General features: G+C 38.7%; 1 protein-coding gene across 1 annotated transcript in view; it reads right to left on the bottom strand.

Moving 5' to 3' along the window:
- LOC126336262 (dynein axonemal heavy chain 3) overlaps positions 1–22,411 on the bottom strand; it is a 1,127,841-nt gene that overhangs the window by 758,101 nt on the left and 347,329 nt on the right. The window contains exon 22 of the mRNA XM_049999758.1: positions 21,724–21,927. Coding sequence (XP_049855715.1) covers positions 21,724–21,927 — 204 coding nt within the window. The remainder of the gene's footprint in view (positions 1–21,723; positions 21,928–22,411) is intronic.

Below are 22,411 nucleotides of genomic sequence, written 5' to 3'. Positions count from 1 at the left end.
CATGAAAGTTGAAAAAGACTATTTCTTAAATGTTGGGAAACCAAAAGCAATCTTGTCAGATAACGGTTCTCAGTTTTTGTCAAAAGTTTGGAAAGCCTTTGTTGATGAATCAGGAATCAAACATGTTCAAATATCGGTATATAATCCGTAGTCAAACCCAGCTGAGAAGTACATGTGCGAGATTGGTCGTTTATGTCATACATATTGCAGTCATAATCATCCTACATGGTATGACCATGTACGAGACTTTTAAGACATTATGAATAGCTTGCAGTACACTTCCACAGGATTTTCACCTCATGAAATTATGTTTCATCTGAAACCAAACAACATTATCAATGAACTTGTGGAATTTCCACCATGCACAATGATGACTATGCGTCATCGTGAAGCCATAGTCAAAGAAACCATGATAAAACAGGGGGAAATGAGAAAAAGACGACATGATGGCAAGATCAAAGCAACCAAGTTTAAAGTTGGAGATAATGTTTTAATAAAATCACATGAGAAATCAAAAATTCTAACTTCTGAAATAAAGAAATTCTTTGATATATACATGGGTCCATTCAAGATTGTAGAGCATCCACACCCGAATGCATACAGGTTGGTGTATCCTAAATCCAGGAAAGTTCTCAGGCTAAGGAATATTGTCTCGTTGAAATTGTATAAACAAAATGGATAAGGCTAGTCTGAGAAAGTGAAAAGGTGACCCAACAAAAGTTTTCCACTGGAAACTTTGTATATAAAAAATTGTCTGATTTTGTTACAGTTTTGTGCTCTTTAAAATGTTCATTATTTGTTTAATATGTATTCATTGTATTAAGCGTTTTCATTGGATTTTCTGTATAATACACTTGCCATGTTCTTGATATTTCTGTATGTTTATGCAATTTGATTGATATTTGCTAATTTGTGTAATAACTTTCTCACACCACACTTATTGAGACATCATTTTTAATGCAAGCCACTAATCAGCACTAAATTTGTCTTGCAACAATTAAGTTTAATTTTTTTAATCTTAAAGGCAGAGTCCCAATTACTACACACTTAAGTGCTTGAGATGTCCAACTCTACCAGAAGAAAATCATTTTTAGTAAACCACATGAATTACTGTACATTTCTTTCTCAACCACTGCAAAAGCACAGGCAATAATATTTTTTAATTTTGATAGATACATACCATTCCAACACTTTCATCCATGATTCTACCTTCGCACTTTTACTGTGAATATGAACCCTTGTAACAAACTGCCTGTAACTTTACTTTTGAAAACAATCTAATTTTGTTATCCTTGAAGTATGTGTTATAGTCTGTGATAAGACATGTTATACCCAATATGTTGATGCATTTGTATTACATGTTCATTGAATTTATTAATATTTCAAGGATCTGTTTTGGACCAGTTCATAACTTTGTAGCATTACTCAGACAGATTCCGTAAACTTCTCCCACCAGATAAACATTACCAGAAGGTTAACTATGTATCCTAACCATGTACTTACATATAAACATTATGTAAGCAAAAGGTGATCTCTGTATGTGATTTTTTAGATAAGATGGCATTATAGTCAATGAAGCGATACAAACAGCTAAGCTTTGGAAACAGACGCACTGCAGGACAAGCAGAAATCAGACCTTTTAACGGAAGTCACTTATGTGCAGATGGACAATGTGGGACAGACTGTGAGTAGTGTGAAAAGTGGGCAACAAAAGGAAATAAAACAAGCCTGCAGTTTAAAGTTACAGTCTTTCAATGGTTTCATGTGAAGTGCTACAACGTTATGGATTCTTCTAGGTGAAAATTGTGAATCTTCTTTTGTATTTCATTTACTCTAAGGTTAAAAATTGTATGTTTTACTCTACTTAGTATAACAATTTCAGTATTAGCATAATTAAAAGGAAACAGTCCTATTAAAAATTTAATTTATTTAAAAGAATATTCTTGGCAGTTCCATTATTTTGGTGTCAGAATTTTGTTCACATTCTCATTCTTACAAAATTCTTGGGGGGCTATTGTAATGGAACAGACAAATAGACATCAGTTTATTTTATTATACACTAAAGTTGTGTCAAAAAAGCTTTTGCTTAAGATAATACTAAGTTAAGTGTTGCGATCAATAATCGATATTGGAATTGTATGTTCTTTGTAGCTTATGACCGTGATCTTTGGCCTACAATGGGTTTTCGGGCACTTGAGTGTTGGCCGTGGTTGAGCGTAGTTGTTTATATAGTTTTGGCAATAAATGTGTTTTTGATACAAAGAAACGGTGGAATACTGCATCATTTTTCGATAGTCCAATAATAATTAAGAAACCCGCACCTTTTCTTGGACCCACAGCAGAAAAGGAATCATCGCCTAGACAACGAGAAGCCACATGGACAATGCAGACTCAGCAGTATCAACAAAGGAGACATCATGGGCAGCTCTACTAAAGTATTAGACAGCCATTAGCCACACCGTAATGGTGTCCTTATGGAGATAACTTTTCCTGAACAGTAGAGCGGGTTCGTGAAACAGTCCACAAGAATTGATGGCACACCACCATCAGGAGCTAAAAGAGACACCATTCGACTAGATACTACACATAGTCAGCAACGAATTTTGTAATAGTTGTGTTCCTCATCTACAAGATGGAAGAAAACCTATATGCAAAGCCATTTATGATAACTATGTAAAATTATAAATTACAAATGCCTGTTGTGACACAAACCAGGGGGCAGGAAACAGAAACAAGTGAAATACTTAACTTCCTAAAGCAACAACTGGCTTATAATAATAAATAGTTGATGGAAAGCATTAATCAAAAATTTGAAGAAAACACTACAGATAATAAACAGACAATAGATGATAATAATAAGCAACAAGCTGGTAATAATCAACAGTTAATGGAAAGAATTAATCAAAAATTTGAAGAAAACACTAAAGATAATAAACAGATGGTTAATCAAGAGCATTAATTAAAAATTAGAAGTACTCACATAACAGCAGGTTTAAATAATAAATTGAAAGAAAATAATGACAATAGGAAAAATTGTTTGACACTTTAAACATTAAATTCGAGACTTTATGCACAAATTTTGAAACATTGTCTTCGACCTTACAGACCTCAGAGGAATGTCTTCAAACCTTAAGGGACGAACTGAATACTACAGGTAAGCTACTTAGTGAAGTGTATCAGGTAGTAAATACGGAGTTTAAGCAATATTTTAGGAAAGTTATAGATAAGTTTGAAAAAGTACAAGTCAAAATCTCCAATACAAAATACATGCAGACTGTTTACAGCATAACAAGTTCTTAAATTATGAAGACCAAATTTCAAAATTTTGTAAAAGGTACTATAACCTTACAAAATAGCTCAACCACTTTAGAGGGTAATAGCACACATTACCAACAAGAAGAAGAAGAAGAAAAACTCTGGAGTACAATTACAATTCAATATAGCTTGCAAGAAACAAAAAGAAACAGGATATTGTAGATTTACCAATAGATCCCGTAGAAGGTTTGGAATAGCACAGTGGCTTAAATTTGCCAAAGCAGTTCCTCAAGTTTAAGCTGGAGGAGTTAGTTCGCACAATCTATTTCTTAATAGATCATTACCCAGTAAGTGGAGTGATCACAAGAAGATGGATTTTGCGTTAGGATATTCATCTGTGGATACAGCAGAATGAGGTAATGTTCATTCTGAAGATTCTAAGACATGGGAGGATTTCCAGGAGAAGTTAAAGCAGAAACACTTTTAATTCAGTATGCAAGGGAAGCTAACATTACAGTTTTTAGATCCAAAGTACTACAATAATTCACGGGGGACTTACGGATGGTTAAAGTGAATATAAAAGATGAAACTCATGTAGTTAATGTGTTGATATGTAGGATACCACACTACATCATAAAAGAAATATGATAAGAGGATGCTCGAACATATCCTTTATCGGAGGACTAGACACATTAAATACAGAGAAGAATGAAATGCTGCAAGACCAGGAGAGAAATAATAATACAGAAATTGGAAATCATTTAAAAATTCAAGTACAGCTAACACAAAAACAAGGAAAATAAATACTGTAGGTTACACGGTAACAATAGGAGCAACATAAAATCAAATGAAAATAAACAGATTAAGTCTCGAGTGTTCATACTCAAAGTAAATCGATGACACAGGGCAGTGTGCCACACACACAGGTTATAAATGTTAACCAAGCTATGGTGCAAAATAGCTATCTGGTGAAACTTCCTAGCAGATTAAAACTTTGTGCCAGACTGAGACTCGAACACAGGAACTTTGCTTTTCGCGGGCAAGTGGTCTACCAACTGAGCTACCCAAACACGACTCACACCCCATCCTCACAGCTTTACTTCTGCCAGTACCTTGTCTCCTACCTTCCAAACTTTACAGAAGCTCTCCTGTGAACCATGCAAGACTAGCGCTCCTGAAAGAAAGGATACTGCGGAGACATGGCTTAACCACAGACCAGGAGATGTTTCCAAAATGAGATCTTCACTCTGCAGCGGAGGATCTGTAATAATTTCACTACATGTTATTGAATTCTTTATTGCAATAAATACTCTACCACCACTGGAGTATAGTCTGTCCTTGCAAAATTTATTTTACAGTACAAATTTAGGACTGCACAGCATTTCACTTTACATTTACAGTTGCATCCTGAACAAGCTGTTGTTTTCCCCCACTCAAAATCCGTTTCTTGTATTTCTGAAGCCAAAACATCTCATAAAACAACTTCCACTCCATCTGTCCAACTGGTACAGAATCTATATAAATATTATTTTTTAATAAAACAGTCTTGGTTGTGAAAATGTTGCTTTAATGATGCATTTTGCCTTTGTAGTGTAATAGGATGACCGGAGCGGGTGACGGGGTTGGTGTTGTAGGACGTGGCTGGGTAGAAGAAGGTGGCTGTTTTTGGCAATCTTCCTCTTTATTGTTGGTTCTTCCAATACATTTTCCAGTAGCTCAGCTCCACTGCTCATGTCGTGGTGGAGACTTGCTGATGCACGCAGCCCGGCATGTGATGCCATGCTCGGTCAGCAGCTGTGTGGGCGGTAGAAGGTTAGCAGCATGAGCTCAGCCTAGCATGCCTCCTGCAGACGCTGCACCTCGTGACGATGCCGGGAGTCGCTGGTGCAGCAGTGGACAGCGTCCTCTGCCGGACGGTCGTTGGGGACAGCATCAGTGATGATGACGACGTAACAGTGACGGAACGCCCAATCGGTCAAACCAAATGACGACGCCCACCACTGATGCCCTTAAATAGTGCAGGCCGCTGCTAAATCTGCCGGTTACACAGCGGCGTGTTTATTAGAAAGATCTCAATGAGTTGGCTAACGCAACTGTGCCACGCACGGCCCATGCCTGCGTAATTCTGCTAATGCTGAGTTCTGACTGTTGATGGCTGCCGCACAAGTACACACATACTGACGCTCATTGAAAAACTGTGTCACCTACATAATGTGCCAGCCAGCCTTCGTCTGCCGTGAAACACACTAAATCACAATTTCCCATCATATTTCCTAAAAATAACCCCTTGTCCTCTACAATTCCTCCCTCGTATGAAAAGAATTCGTCACCGAATTCAACCAAAAAGTCAAAACAATTACTGTTCACTTCAAAAACACCACAAAATGCGATTGATTCACTATTTACATGGTGTTCATTCACTTCTATCCTCGGTCTAATCTTTGTTCATAAATATTACTCAGTGTCCTGCTGCAGTGCCTCACAAATGTTCAGTGATTTTGTCTGGATCCTTGGGTTAAAGGTTGGAAGGGGCAGGATTTGGGCTACCTTCGTCTTGAGCCAATCCTACAACAAAGATGAAAATCAGGTGGCGGTGGTTGATGATCCAGTAACTAGTAAGAATTGCTTACGCTCAATACGGTACTCATGCACTCGTGGAAAAAGATGTTCCATAGTTATACATCCATCCTGAGCTGCTAGCATCCGGTCCAAAGAGGCGAGCAAAGTCGGATCTAATGTACTATTCAAAAGAGTGAGATTTTCTTTCGTGACGAATTGCACTGGTTGGTCGGGTACATAGATCAATATGCATGTTATGTTCATTATTGTAGCTACAGTAATCAAGGCTGGTAAACGGAAAGTTGGCCCTGAAATGCCGCACTGTGTACCATTAATTAACAGTCCCTGCCACTGCAATTCTATTCTTTGCGTACTCTCTTGCTTACCCTGCTCGTAAAAACTGCAAATAACAACTGTGTTTTCCATTACTGAAAATACCCAATGTGGACCCACTTGCTGAAAGAACTGCACCGTGCCTGCTATAGTTTCCTTAAAGTACTCTGCATCTGGTTCTTGAGGACGGAATAGAGAATACTCACAAGATTTGGGAACAGTGTGTAACAATTTCGCGGGGCAGATGGTAACTGGACCTGTTCAACAACGCAACAAGTCTTGTGCAGTGAGGAATGCATGAGCTTGTCTGTTCTGTGCCACTAACAGTACTTTCCATACGGTTAATTGTACGAATCTCTGCAAAATTTCCCGCTTCCCTAGATACTTGTGCAAGGCATAACATTCAAATTTACAATCCTTACATGTTAATGGTATTATGATATGAATTTTCAGCAGGGTACCCATCCGCATACTGGTAACAGTGGCCATTTTATAGTATAGAGATAAGTGTTCATCTGTTAATGTCATCAGTACTTCCAGGGATGTGGGCAATTTCAATTGAACTTTCCGTAATCCTTCCCGAAGTTGTTCCAAAGGTAACAATACCGGGGTTAGGTGCCTGCGAATTGCGTGCAACAAAGCCTCTTGTAGTTCTATTGCCTCTATGCATGCTTCCGTAATACTATCAGCAAGAAAACACAGCAGCTTAGTGATTATCAGCTGTGAATCGATGTTATCCAACTGCTACTTGATTATAACCAAGAAGTGATTGGTTGTGTCAGCTGTGTCCTTACTGTGGGACATCAAGGTCACGGCAAAAGCTCACAATTGGCACATATTACTAACTACACCTTTCTCCAAACTCTCTAATTGGGTTGTGGGAGGATCTAGCATTCCCCAGTTGCTATTCGCATTATCTTGTACCTGCTGTAGCATTTCATTAATCTTCTGAATCAGCGGTCCCAAGAACAGTTTTTAGGATACGGCCACCTGCCTCTAACCATCCTCTTTTCCTATGGACGTGCAGGATAAACCCTGTAGTTTGCATCAAGTGAGCTTGTAAGTGTGCAAAAGCTGATTGCAGTAGCGGATATTCCCACTGTGTGTCATTACACCTTGAGTGATTAGCCACTATGGAATGAAGTTCATTAAATGTATCCTCTAATTTACAGATTTCACCGTCAACTTCCCAAACATTACAGTCCACCCTTAAGGTCCATTGATGTCCAGACATAATTATGTCCGCTTGTCGTGAGAACAAAACAGCAAAACAGAACAACTATGCTTAGAGATAGTGCACACCTTCCTCTTTAGTGCAACCCATGACGCTGGTACTGCTGGTCTTATAAGAACATCACACCTCCTGAGAAACAAAAGAAAAATAACTCAAATTAGCTTTTCCTTTTTAAGTGTGGCCTGAGAGCATAATATTAGCATGTCTGATCGCTTCCACAATTAACTTTGTTCTTTTGTTTATCTACTCCTTTCTTATTCTTTTTCTTAGATTCATCTTTCTCTCCACTAGAAGTAACTGCAGACAATGAAGGAAGCTGTAATTTTACATTCACCAGCGATGTCATCTCGATCACCTGGAAAGGACCATGATAACAGGATACAAATTTTTTCGTTTTGCCTTTTGGCATATACGCATTAGTCATCATCACCCATTGTCCTACATGATATTTGGGTAAAGCCGCCTCTATTGTGAACTTTGTCCTGTCTCTGTAACGCTTTAGTGTTCATTTTTTTCACCTGCTGCCAGATTGTTTTCAACTTTGTGGATAAATCCTTAACAGCTGAAATATCAGTTCCTGGTGGGGTCTTGAGCAATTCAAATGGAGATGACATCTTCCAACCGAAGAGTACTTCTTACAGAGACAATCCTGTACTTTCATGCACTTTTGAGTAATGCGCCACGGTTACAAATGCCAATAGGGTATCCCAACATTTGTGTTGCAAATTTACATTATAACTTGACATTTTACCTATTGTTCGATGAACTCTCTCAGTCCGACCATTAGCCTGTGGGTGTAATGCGCTCACTCTCAATTTCTTTACATGCAACAACTTGCATAACTGTTTCATCAAATCGGACATAAAGTTTGTCCCTTGATTTGTAATTATAGATTCAGGTGTTTGAAATATGCTCACTATTTTTATTTGGCATATTTCGTGACAGTACCTTTTCCATGAAATGTTTACTAGATGATATTTGTCTTGGCTTCATTCGTCTAGTGGAAGTATGATTCCACAATGCAGTTTCATCGGCTGCAGAAATGACCTGCTTCAATGCGTTTGCCTCATTTTTTGGTGCTTCAAATACCATTTCTTCGAATGAGGTTTCTTCTTAAAGTTTATATAAAAAAGTAGTAACGTAATTCATTTTTCCTGTTCACTAGCAAATTATTATGACGGCGACCTGCACATTGTTCTACCATCAACACGCACCAAGAGTTCACTGCCGAGTGACTTCAGTCAAAGACGACTCCAGCGTCAAAGACATTTTACACAACACACGACCTTCCACTTGTAACCAGTCTCTTTGATATTCTTTGTCACATCTACTAATAGTAATCAATATGCTGCCACTCTAAGAAATATTAGTAAATTAGCATCAAATAAGGCAATAACAATTTTTAAAAAATTCTGACAAAAGTATAAGAAAACATTTCCAATTTGGTATCGACAAAACCCGTAGAAAATAACACATCTCCCAGATCCATTACATGTTCCGAATTTCAATATCCATTGATGTACCAAGGCGTGAGCCACTGTTTCAGCTTGCTGGTCCCAAATAGCTGTCATAGACACACAGTGCGAAAAATGAACTATTATTGTTAAAACATAGCAATTACCCAATGGTGTTTGCACAAACACTCCCAAGCTGTCTAAGCCAAGTAATTGGAGGGGTCTATCTGCTTCCAGCAGTCGTTGAAACACAATTTTCCGATGACTCAATTCCACAGAATGCAATTCTTCAAGTATTGATCGACACCATGCCTACGTGTTGACCACCAATAACTCTGTGCTACCCTCCTTTCCGTTGCTCTTTGACCCCAATGACCAGAAAACGCTGAATCATATGCTTGCATTAAAATTTTGCTTTACAATTTTTTCTGGTACGACTATGCGTGGACTGTTCCTAGTTTTACTGTACAATATCCCGTCTTCCACGACAAACTGTCACTGCGAGGTAAATCGTTGACAATCTGTGTCAGCGGTTTGTGCCTCCACCCATTCGTTCTCATTTATTCCTGGCATTCCATGGCGCAAACTTTATGACTCAGACCATCCGCGTTTCCGTGCGATTTACCCAGTCAATGAATCACTTCAAAATCATACTCACTAAGATGCAAAGTCCACTTAGTTAATCTACTCATTTGGTCTTTAAGCCCTAACAACAAGTTAAGTGCTGCATGGTCAGTAATCACCTTGAAACAGTCTGTACAAATAACACCGGAAATAGGTTCAAATGGCTCTGAGCACTATGGAACTCAACATCTGTGGTCATAAGTCCCCTACAACTTAGAACTACTTAAACCTAACTAACCTAAGGGCATCACACACATCCATGGCCGAGGCAGGATTCGAACCTGTGACCATAGCGGTCACGCAGTTCCAGACTGAAGCGCCCTTAACCGCACGGCCACACCAGCCGGCCCCAGAAATGTCTAACAGCAATGGTTGCATGTGGAGGTGCATTGTCATGGTGGAAAAAAAAACAGTCTTCTGTCGAGGGGCAATTCTAGAAGCCGGTCTGGGGGGAAGGGTTTGGGGGGGGAGGGGGGGGAAGGTTTATTGAATATTGCTTAACAAAAGGATAGTTGGGGCCCTCCACCGACAAACTGGGAATATTTGGTGTTTTTAAAAGTGGTTTTTGGCAACTGTTTTTGGAGTTGAGGGTAACAAAAAAACTTATATTAATGTGGAAGATTTTATAAATTACATAAACCATAATAAGGGTCAACTTAACAACAAAAAAGTCTTCATTAATTTCCTGGATACAGAAGATCACATGAATGTAAAAACGTGAACTTTATATTAATATAAAAAAAATTCCATAACAAAATTCAGTGGATATTTCGGTCTTCTGTCCAATTTATCGTGCTCATTTGACTCTGTTTCTTTTTACTGAATACACCAATGATATTTTCAATGTCCATATCTCTTTCTTTATGGATATTTGCAAGATCATATTTAGCTTTCTTGATTATTGTAAGTGGTACATTATAATATACATCCAATGTATATTAATAAATAATAAGACACCCATTTATTGGTTTAGATAGTAAGCTATTTGCTGATCTTATTCTTTTGTTAAAATGTATTTCAAATACAGTGGAACCTATATTGCTACACAATTATAGAAAAATGACTGAATCTGTTGAAGTAATATATTTGCTGATCTCTGAAGTCATTTCAGCCAGTGTAATATGATACTCCCATAGCCCCCACCCCCACGCACTACTATGTGCAACAAATCGGGTCTTTCTCACGAACACTGCACTCTGAATGAGCTATGCCCCTGGAAAAAAAAGCAAATCAGAATCATTTTGGTGTTTATTAGTCTTGACAACATTTTTTTGGATGGGGTGACGAGGATATCTTCCATTGGCTCGACTGTTGCTTTGTTTCTGGGTCATAACCATAGCACCAAGACTAATCACCAGTAATGTGGTTTGACAGAAAATCTGCAGCAATTTCAAACTGCTGTTTCAAAGCATGACATGTTTCAACTTGACATTCCTTTTAACTGTCAGTCAAAACCAGAGGAACAAACTTGGCAGCAACATTTTCATTCCCAAATCTTCCATTGAAATGCACTGAACTGAGCTACAAGATATCCCACTAATCTTTGACAGTTGATCAATTGTCTGTTAACAAGCCTTAGAATTTTTTCAATATTTTCATTGATTCGGGCAGTTCATGATGTCCATGGTGTCATTGTTAAATCAAGAAAACCATTTATACACTAATTTTTCCCATAGTGTCATCTTTGCAAGCTGTTTTCAACACTAAAACAGTTTCAATAGCATCTTTGCTGAGTAGAAAACAAAATTTGTTTCAGCTGCACAATGTTCACTTGAACACACGCAGTACTGAACTGGCAATGAGTGCACTATACACGTGTAGTGGCAGAAATGCATACTACACAAGCTCTGCCCATGGCAATGTTAAATTTCTTTTCCCCCCTTGTAAATCATTTTTAGGGTTGCATAATTCAACAGGTAAAAATGGATCTTTCACAGCACCTTTTGTTGTCCATTTTTCTGCCTATCAGTTCAAAACCCTTTCTCTCAGGAAAAGGTAGATCTATAAATCTAAAATTTATGTCATGATATTAGGATCTACTCGCCTTTGTTGATGTACAAAAAGTGAAGCATCTAAGTCAATACAATCAAAATATACATTCACTTATGTGAGATATTTTGATAGTCGCTAGCTCAGTCATGAAAACAGATAGGGTACTTTCCATTGATCTAGAAATCACGAAATTTGCCAAGAAGCACGGTTTCACACTACAACTAAAGAAAAAGATATGAAAACTGTTAATTTGTAATCATATCACAAAAGAAACTATTTGTTATTTGACATTGTGTGTTCGTCTATGTTAAGACCCTTTTTCTTAGGAATCACACATTTCAAGTCGAAATTTATCTCACATACTAAGCTCTATGGTCCCTTGGAAATATAATAAACATTAGCTTCCAAGTTATTGCAGTCAAAAGGTACAGCCATTTATGTCACATATTTTGATACTCATCATCTCACTGATCAAAACCTATAGGGTTTTGAAAGCACCAAGGTTTCTCTGTATATGTAATGAAAAAAACATCCAAAAAATGTTAATTTGTAATTATATCACATAAGAAAATTATTTTATGCAAATACTTTAGGATTCAAAGAGACCACTCAGAGAAAAGCAGAAGCATAGAGATGCCGATGGGCACACACAAAAGAAACGAAACTTGCTAACTTTTGGATTTGTCCTTTGACAAGCTAGAATAAAATGCGCACGCACATGCACACACACACGCACGCACGCACGCACACAGCCAGACCGACTCTGCCAATACCATTTCGCAGCAGGTGGACTGGTTGTGACATAATCATCCTGGCCTCAATCTCAGGTAACCAAATGTCCCAAAGAGATTTCCCTTTCTCCATCTTGGCACCCCATGCCAATTCATGGCCCCTGGTCACCTTCAGCATGTGCCACTTGTTATAATCGGGCCAGCCCATATACATGCCACCTCTCCCTCCCACATTCTTGGTCACCTACCTCCAAGCTGCCAGCCAACCACACCCAGTCCCTCTTCCTGCCTCCTGGCCCTGTACATCCACCCAGTCCACCACACTCTGAACACGAAAAATCCAAAAGCCAGCAACATTTATTTCTTTTGTGTGTGCCTCTTGACAACACAGCATTTCTCGTTTTTGGTGAGTGATTACCTTCAATGCTAAAGTGTTTACATTCTACAAGATTCACCACTAGGATTCTTCCTGACACCCAAGGTATGCCCGATCGTGCTAAAACTTATCCTCTCTTTGTCAATAATGGCACTTGCACGGTCTTCGTGGTGGCTCCTTCCTTGTATCTTATCACTGAAAGACCAAGTATGACATAGAGTAGTGCAGTGTTTGTTAAACCTAATTATAAACATCATCTCAGTAGGTTCCACGTCAGAAAACGACATAGAGATCCTGACGATGAAAATCCAATCGTGTACAGTGACATCCGTATATAAACCACCTGACCCTAAATTCTGCTTCGAGTAAGCACCTAAATTCCACTCTCAACCAACAAAATTAATAATCAGCGACTTTAACTGCCACAGTACATCATAGGGTCACAAGGAAACTGATGAAAATGAAGAAGATCTGGAAGATTGCAGTGAACAAATGAAACCGATATTAATTCTTGTCCCGAAGCTACCATCACCCTTCAATAGTGGCAGATCGCATAGAGGTTATAGCCCAGAAACATCTTTGCCACTGAACACATAGCCCAACAAGTAAAGAAGTACGTTACAGATGTAATCCCACACATACAACATAGACCTATTGTTTGTTCTGTTGAAGCAGCTGTGAAACCAGAGCACGTCCAGCTCACGAGACAATTTAACTTCAAGAAAGCAAAGTGGGAGAATTTCACATAGGAACTTGATATGGAAGTCCTAAATCTCATGCATCACCAGAGAGGTATGACGATTTTGTCAAAACAGTCCAAGCCATTTCACATAAATATATCCCAAGAGGATGCAGAACAAACTATATCCCAGGACTCGATGAAGACTCCAAATCTCTGTTGGAGAGATATGAACAACTATTTGAAATAGATCCACTCTCTGATGGAAGACCTATTAAATTTCATATCTGTTTCCAGAAGCAGAAAATGGTGTGATTTGGCATCAAACCTAGATATGAAACAGAGCAGCCAAAAAGCTTGGAAATTACTGAAGACCCTCAAGAATGACCCAACCATTGCTCCCCCTGACCTCTCAAAGGTAACCCCTGACCAAATTGCTCATCAATTACTTCTCAATGGCAAGACTAAAGGAAGATCAGAAAAATCTAAATTCTTTAGACACGCAGATGAAAAGGAGTATCTCAGCACCCCTTTTACCTTAAAAGAACTGGTAACAGTTTTCACAAATATAAAGAGTAATGAGGCTGCTGTACTAAATGAAATATGGACAGAACAAATCACAAAGTTTGGACCTGCCACAAAACAGTGGATATTAAATCTTATGAACACTTGCATTTCACAATTGCAAATCGCCAAGATCTGGCATAAAGCCAAGGTAGTAGCACTTTTAAAGCATGGGAAAGAACCAACAGACCCATAAAGTTTCCGTTCGGTTACACTCCTTTGTCATTTGTACAAGCTATTGGAAAGGCTGATCCTAAATTGAATATCAGAGTATATTGATAAAATACTCATAAAAGAGCAGTCCGGCTTCCTACCGGGAAGGTCTTACTGTGAACAGATCCTTAATTTGACTCAGCATATTGAGGATGGATATGAGAGAGGTGAAATAACAGGTGTGGCTTTCATCAACCTCATGGTGGCTTATGATACTGTTAACTAAAAAAACTGCTTAGAAAAGTACACTTAACTACAAAGGATTACCGACTAACTCAGATCCTTCTGTGTATGCTGCAAAACAGGAGATACTTTGTCTCTCTCCAAGACAAAAAGAGTTGATGGAGAATGCAGAAAAATTGTCTCCCTCAGGGACGTGTGCTGTCTCCGCTGTTATATAATATCTACGCAAATGAACAGCCAATTAACTCTTCAACTAAGGTGTTCGTATACACTGATGATACAGCACTTGCTGCCCAAGGTGAGACCTTTGAGGAAGTAGAGGCGAAACTAACAACAGCTCTTGAAAATTTGGCCAAGTATTATGATGAAATCCAACTTATTTATTTATTTATTTATTCCATGTGATCAGATGGTACACAGTGTGTTGCAGATGTCAGAAAATATAATTTAACATTGGTAACATATATTAACGTAGTATCCTAATGTATTATTTTGCTCAATGTTTTCAATTTAACACAAACAGCAAGATTACTGTTCTAAGTATTCATTTACAGAGTAAAAACAGTGACACAACAAATATTACTTCACGGCTTTGCTAAATTTTATGTTGTCTTCGATGGACTTAATACTAGTGGGAAGATTGTTGAACAGTTGGAGGCCCATGTGGAAAACTCCCTTTTTACACATATGATTGTTTGTACTTATAACATGCAGGTATCTGTTTTTCCTGGTGTTGTGTTCCTGTATTTCATTATTTTTTACGACTCTGGGGTCAGTTGGCACTATGTGTTTTCTGAAAAATTTTAGAGTCTCAAGACTGTAGAAGCAAGGCAGTGTAAGGATTTCCAACTTTCTGAAGTTGGGTTTACAGGAGTCTCTGGGTTTGCTCCCAGTAATAATCCACATAAAACCGAATCCTGGAAAAACCCACGCCTGTGCATTCCATCTTAGAAATAGGGAAGCCAAAAGGAAATTGAGGAGAGGAGAAAAACTAATCCACTGCGAAACTCCCAAATACCTTGGGGTGAAGATGGACTGTTCCCTCAAATTCAAAGACCACTGCAAAGAAACGAGCCTCAAAGTAAAAGCACGGAACAACATCATCTGCAAACTTACAGGAACCACCTGGGGTGCCCAGCCAAAAGTGCTCAGAGCATCTGCCTTGGCACTATGATTCTCCGCTGCAGAATATGCAGCACACATATGGCAAAACTCTGCACATGCTAAACATGCAGATACAGCCCTGAACGAGACAGGATGCATTGTTACAGGCCGCTTATGAACTACTCCTGTCAATAAGCTGTACCAAATTATGGGTATAGCACCGCCACGCATTCAAAGGCAAGCTGCAACAGAAGTGGAGAAGAAAAAACAAGTAATCAGCCCTAGACATCCTTTGTTAAGACATGACATCTCAACAGCCAGGACTGAGATCAAGGAAAAGCTTCCTTAAGAAAACTATGGCAATTTGCTCATCTCCCAGAAACTGCAGAGAGGAGCTTTGGCAAGACTCCCTAGCTGAAGACAATCACATAACGATCAAGGAGGAAATAGCCGAAGGTTCACATCTGTCTTACGTGAACTGGAAGACTTTGAACAGACTGCGAGTTGGAGTGTCAAAGTGCAAAACGAAGCTCAGGAAGTGGGGCTTCAGTAATGAGGAGGAACCATGTCAGTGTGGTGACGCACAGGACAAACAGCATCTGCTAGTCTGCAGGAACCTACTGGCTACATGCAATATCTGTGATCCTGCTGCAGCCAGTGAAACTGCTGTGATAACCGCCGAATACTGGGACCGTCAAAAAATATAATCATATTGCTGCTTGTTTATCTGCTGCTTGTTTGTATACATTATTGAATCTGTGTCATAAATACTACTGTACGTATTTAATTTTGACAATTTGTTATGTGAATCATACTTATTGGTTTTTGTAATTATTTTATGTCCTGGACTCGAAAAATAAAAATAAAGAACTTTCCTACAACATTTTCTTGTCATTTGTTATCTAGCTGTCTGCCTGTGTCTGTTAAGCTCCTTTCTTCACAGGAACAAGGAGAGGTATCAAGTTTAAATTGATGTCACAATGCTGATATATATATAGTCCTTTGGTGTTGTTGTTGTTATGATGGTGATTGTGGTGGTTGTGGTGGTCTTCAGTCCAGAGACTAGTTTGATGCTACTCTATCCTGTGCAAGCTTCTTCATCTCTGAGTAACTGCTATGACCTGCATTCATTCGTTTTATTCATTCACTCCCACGATCAGGCCCAGTGGACCGTGTGCCATCACAGTTTGACTCTCCGTCTGTCTCTGTCTTCTGCTATCTGTCTCCAGTTTTTCATGACTCCCAGCTGCAAAAAGTCTTCTCCCACTCCATCGCACCGCCTCTTTCTAGGTCTTCCCACCGGTCTGCTGCCTGACGGGATCCAGTGCATTGCAATTTTGGGCCACCTTCTTGCCTCCATTGTAACTAAATGTCCAGCCCACTGCATTCTTATGTTTCTCATCCCTCCTGAGGCACTAGACATCTTGTACAGCTGTTCTAATTCTGTGTTAGGCAACATTCTTCAGTAGTCTGATCTCGGACTGGTTCACATATTTTCCTCAGGACTTTCCTTTCAAATGTATGCAGTCGGTTAAGGTCTTGTTTTCGAGTGCTCGAGATTTGAGAACCATATAGTACTACTGGCATTATTAATGTCTTATACAACCGTGGCTTTAGTTGTTCAGACACACTTCTGCATTTTAATATTGGGTCTAGAAAGAGATAGTATCTGTTTCCTACCTGCAGTCATGCATGTATCTCTGCTTCAATTGAGGCTACTTCTGTAAAAATTGATCCAAGATATTTGAACTATTTCACATGTTTATATCTGGTATGGTTCACAATAAAATCTTGAGAGTTTTGGGTCTTTCTTCCTATGGCCATATACTCAAGTCTTTTCAGAGCTAATTTGAAGACTGATCCTAGATCCCAGTAACTCTAAGGTCTGGATACTTCTTTTCAGATCTTCTTGTGTGCATGCTAATAGTGTAATGTCGTCTGCACAGCCCAGATATATCATGTGTTCAATGCCAATATGAATGCCTTGGAAGTTTTCTTTGTTGAAAGAAACAACACACATCCTTCCGAATCTGCTTAGTGTATTCATCTCTTGGTCTACCTCTACGAATTTTACCCTCCATAATACCCTCAAATACTATATTGACAATCCCTTGATGCCTCAGAATGTGTCCTACCAACTGGTCCCTTCTTCTAGTCAAGTTGTGCCACATATTCCTCTTCTCCCTTATTCTATTCAGTGCCTTCTCATTAGTTATGTGACCTACACATCTACTCTTCAGCATTCTTCTGTAGCACCACATTTCAAAAGCTTCTATTTTCTTCTTGTTTAAAATATTCATCATCCTTCTTTCACTTCCATACATGGCTACCCTCTACCCATGAACCATAGACATGTCATTGGTGGGGAGGCATGCGTGCCTCAGCGATACAGATAGCCATACCGTAGGTGCAACCACAACGGAGGGGTATCTGTTGAGAGGGCAGACAGTCTGGATGATTGACTAATCTGGCGTTTCTGAAGAAGAGAAATTTCTTAACATCGAGTTTAGATTTAAATGTCAGGAAGTAGTTTCTGAAAGTATTTGTATGGAGTGTAGCAATGTATGGAAGTGAAGTATAGACAAGAAGAGAATAGAAGCTTTCGAAATCTGGTGCTACAGAAGAATGCTGAGGATTGGAAGGGTAGATCACATAACTAATGAGGAGGTATTGAATAGAATTGGAGAGAAGAGAAATTTGTGGCACAACTTGACTATAAGAAAGGATCGGTTGGTAGGGCATATTCGGAGGCATCAAGGGATCACCAATTTAGTATTGGAGGGCAAGGTGGAGGGTAAAAGTCATAGAGGGAGACCAAGGGCAGGCCTTGCTGTGCAAGTACTGAGAACGGCTGAAAGCAAGGGGAAACTGCGGCTGTAATTTTTTCTCCAAGGGCATGCAGCTTTACTGCATGGATAAATGACGATGGCATCCTCTTGGGTAAAATATTCTGGAGGTAAAATAGTCCCCCATTGAGATCTCCGGGGACTACTCAGGAGGACGTTGTTATCAGGAGAAAGAAAACTGGTGTTCTACGGACTGAAGCGTGTAATGTCAGATCGCTTAATTGGGCAGGTAGGTAAGAAAATTTAAAAAGAGAAGTGCATAGGTTAAAGTTAGATATAGTGGGAATTAGTGAAGTTCGGTGGCAAGAGGAACAAGACATCTGGTCAGGTGAATACAGGGTTATAAATACAAAATCAAATAGGGGTAATGCAGAAGTAGGTTAATAATGAATGAGAAAATAGGAGTGCAGGTAAGCTACCACAAACAGCACAGTGAATGCATTATTCTGGCCAAGATAGATATGAAGCCCACACCTACCACAATAGTACAAGTTTATATGTCAAATAGCTCCGCAGATGACGAAGAGATTGATGAAATGTATGATGAGATAAAAGAAATTATTCAGATAGTGAAGGGAGATGAAAATTTAATAGTCATGGACGACTGGAGCTCGACAGTAGGAAAAGGGAGAGAAGGAAACATAGTAGGTGAATATTGAGTGGGAGTAAGAAATGAAAGAGGAAGCCGCCTGGTAGAATTTTGCACAGAGCATCACTTAATCTTAGCTAACACTTGGTTCAAGGCTCATAAAAGAAGGTTGTATACATGGAAGAAGCCTGGAGATAGTGGAAAGTATCAAATGGATTATATAATGGTAAGACAGAGATTTAGGAAGCAGGTTTTAAATTGTAAGGCATTTCCAGGGGCAGATGTGGACTCTGACCACAGTCTATTGGATATGAACTGTATATTAAAAATGAAGAAATTGCAAAATGGTGGGACATTGAGGAGATGGGACCTGGATAAACTGAACGAACCAGAGGTTGTAGAGAGCTTCAGGGAGAGCATAAGGGAACAATTGACAAAAATGGGGGAAAGAAATACAGTAGAAGAAGAATGAGTAGCTTTGAGAGATGAAGTAGTGAAGGCAGCAGTGGATCAAGTAGGTAAAAAGACGAGGGCTAATAGAAATCCTTGGGTAACAGAAGAGATATTGAATTTAATTGGTGAAAGGAGAAAATACAAAGATGCAGTGAATGAAGTAGGCAAAAAGGAATACAAACGTCTCAAAAATGATATCGACAGGAAGTGCAAAATGGATAAGCATGGATGGCTAGAGCACAAATGTAAGGATGTACAGGCACATATCACTAAGGGTAAAATAGATACTGCCTACAGGAAAATTAAGGAGACCTTTGGAGAAAAGACGACGACTTGCATGAATATCAAGAGCACAGATAGAAACCCAGTACTAAGAAAAGGGGCGATGTTCCTGAGGACAATATTATAAAAATGGAACGGAATGTAGATGAAGATGAAATTGGAGATATGATATACTGTGTGAAGAGTTTGACAGAGCACTGAAAGATATAAGTCGAAACAAGGCCCCGGGAGTAGACAACATCCCATTAGAACTAATGACACCCTTGGGAGAGCCAGGCCTAAAAAAACTCTCTCATATAGTGAGCAAGATGTATGAGACAGGTGAAATACCCTCAGACTTCAAGAAGAATATAATAATTCCAATCCCAAACAAAGCAGGAGTTGACAGATGAGAAAAATACCGAACTATCAGTTTAATAAGCCATGGCTGCAAAATACTAACATGAATGAATTCTTAACAGACGAATGGAAAAAATTGGTAGAAGCCGACCTCGGGGAAGACCAGTTTTGAATTCCACAGAAATGTTGGCACGCGTGAGGCAACAATGACCTTAAGACTTATCTTAGAAAATAGATTAAGGAAAGGCAAACCTATGTTTCTAGCATTTGTAGACTTAGAGAAAGCTTTTCACAATGTTGACTGGAATACTCTCTTTCAAATTCTGAAGGTGGCAGGGGTAAAATACAGGGAGCAAAAGGCTATTTGCAATTTGTACAGAAACCAGATGGCAGGTATAAGAGTCGAGGGACATGAAAGGGAAGCAGTGGTTGGGAAGGGAGTGAGACAGGGTTGTAGCCTATCTCCAATGTTACTCAATCTGTATATTGAGCAAGCAGTAAAGGAAACAAAAGAAAAATATGGAGTAGGTATTAAAATTCATGGAGAAGAAATAAAAGCTTTGAGGTTCACCGACGACATTGTAATTCTGTCAGAGACAGCAAAGGACCTAGAAGAACAGTTGAACGGAATGGACAGTGCCTTGAAAGGAGGATACAAGATGAAAATCAACAAAAGCAAAACAAGGATAAAGGAATGTAGTCGAATCAAATTGGGTGATGCTGCCAGAATTAGATTAGGAAATGAGACACTTATAGTAGTAAAGGAGTTTGGCTATTTGGGGAGCAAAATAATTGATGATGATCAGAGTAGAGAGTGTATAAAATGTAGACTGGCAATGGCAAGGAAAGTGTTTCTGAAAAAGAGAAATTTGTTAACATCGAGTATAGATTTAAGTGTGAGGAAGTCTGTTCTGAAAGTATTTGTATGGAGTGTAGCCATGTTGTTGTTGTTGTTGTTGTGGTCTTCAGTCTAGAGACTGGTTTGGTGCAGCTGTCCATGCTACTCTATCCTGTGCAAGCTTCTTCATCTCCCAGTACCTACTGCAGCCTGCATCCTTCTGAATCTGTTTAGTGTACTCATATCCCTTGGTCTCCCTCTATGATTTTTATCCTCCACCCTGCCCTCCAATACTAAATTGGTGATCCCTTGATGGCTCAGAATATGCCCTACCAACCGATACTTTCTTCTAGTTAAGTTGTGCCACAAATTTCTCTTCTCTCCAATTCTATTCAATACCTCCTCATTAGTTATGTGATCTACCCTTCCAATCTTCAGCATTCTTCTGTAGCGCCAGATTTCGAAAGCTTCTATTCTCTTCTTGTCTGTACTATTTATTGTCCATGTTTCACTTCCATACATTGCTACACTCCATACAAATACTTTCAGAAACTACTTCCTGACATTTAAATCTAAACTCGATGTTAACAAATTTCTCTTCTTCAAAAACGCTTTCCTTGCCATTGCCAGTCTACATTTTATATCGTCTCTACTAGTTAAATTTGCAACATATTGGAATGTGTTTCATATATTTCCAACTATTCCGGGTATGTGTACTGTATTAATTGTGGTATGGCAGTATTTATGCACTATGTGAAAGGTAGTTACTTGTTACAACAATAATTTTACACAATAAATTTACAATCTTCACTAGGGAAACTAATGGCTGCATTATAACTACCACAAATACTTTGACATTGCTGTAATATTCACTAATTCTACAATAACATATGCAAATTTCATGCAAGCAATCTGCACTAACAATAAACCAATGTTAGTTTAAACTCTGAAACTAAAAGAAAAGCTTATAAAGCAATTCCAACAACAGGAAAAATGAACATGTAGAATACTACAAACGAAACCACAAAATCTGAGAGACAGTTTTACATGTTGCAATGATCACTGTTTAACTCACTCTGAGTTTGCTGTTTTGAATTGAGGCTGACACTTCTGTAGTCCAGTGAATGCAGCTGCCACATATAACAATTTGACCTGGCCAGTTTAGTACCCATGATGATCTGGGGGTAGAAGTGTACGCTAAAACAGCTTGCATAGCAATATCTTTAAGAGACTGAATCATCAATATCTGCACCTGAATTAACCATTTCTCAACCATACCCTGCAAACAATGAAGAGAACAGTTGGATACACGGCGCACACTCCTGAAGATTATGAAGCAAATTAGTTAACGAAACTCTAATAATTAATAATTATTAGAGAAAAATACATCTTCTATCAAAGTGATGTAATACACAAAGAATCACAGATATTTACAAGAAAGTCCAAATATAAGCAGTTTTTAATCTGTTTTCATTCTGCTAAAACTGAACCTTGGGAAGTGTTGTGCTAATTATGTAACTGATAGTCCAAATGCAATAGTACAGAACAGAATAGAAGTTTATTGTCTTGTAACATACAATTTTAAGTCACTGACTTAATGTACAGGAGACTTGTCAAAACAAAAAAATTGGTTTACAATTTTTCTTACAATATCATAAATATAATATACTGTAACAATACCAGAGAAGGAAGATTGCTACTCACCATATAGCAGAGATGCTGAGTCACGATACGCACAATAGAAAGATTCACACAATTAAAGC

This window comes from Schistocerca gregaria, chromosome 2, assembly GCF_023897955.1.
Source record: "Schistocerca gregaria isolate iqSchGreg1 chromosome 2, iqSchGreg1.2, whole genome shotgun sequence".
In the NCBI taxonomy this organism is placed as follows: domain Eukaryota; kingdom Metazoa; phylum Arthropoda; class Insecta; order Orthoptera; family Acrididae; genus Schistocerca; species Schistocerca gregaria.
This window is presented reverse-complemented; position numbering and strand designations above follow the sequence as displayed.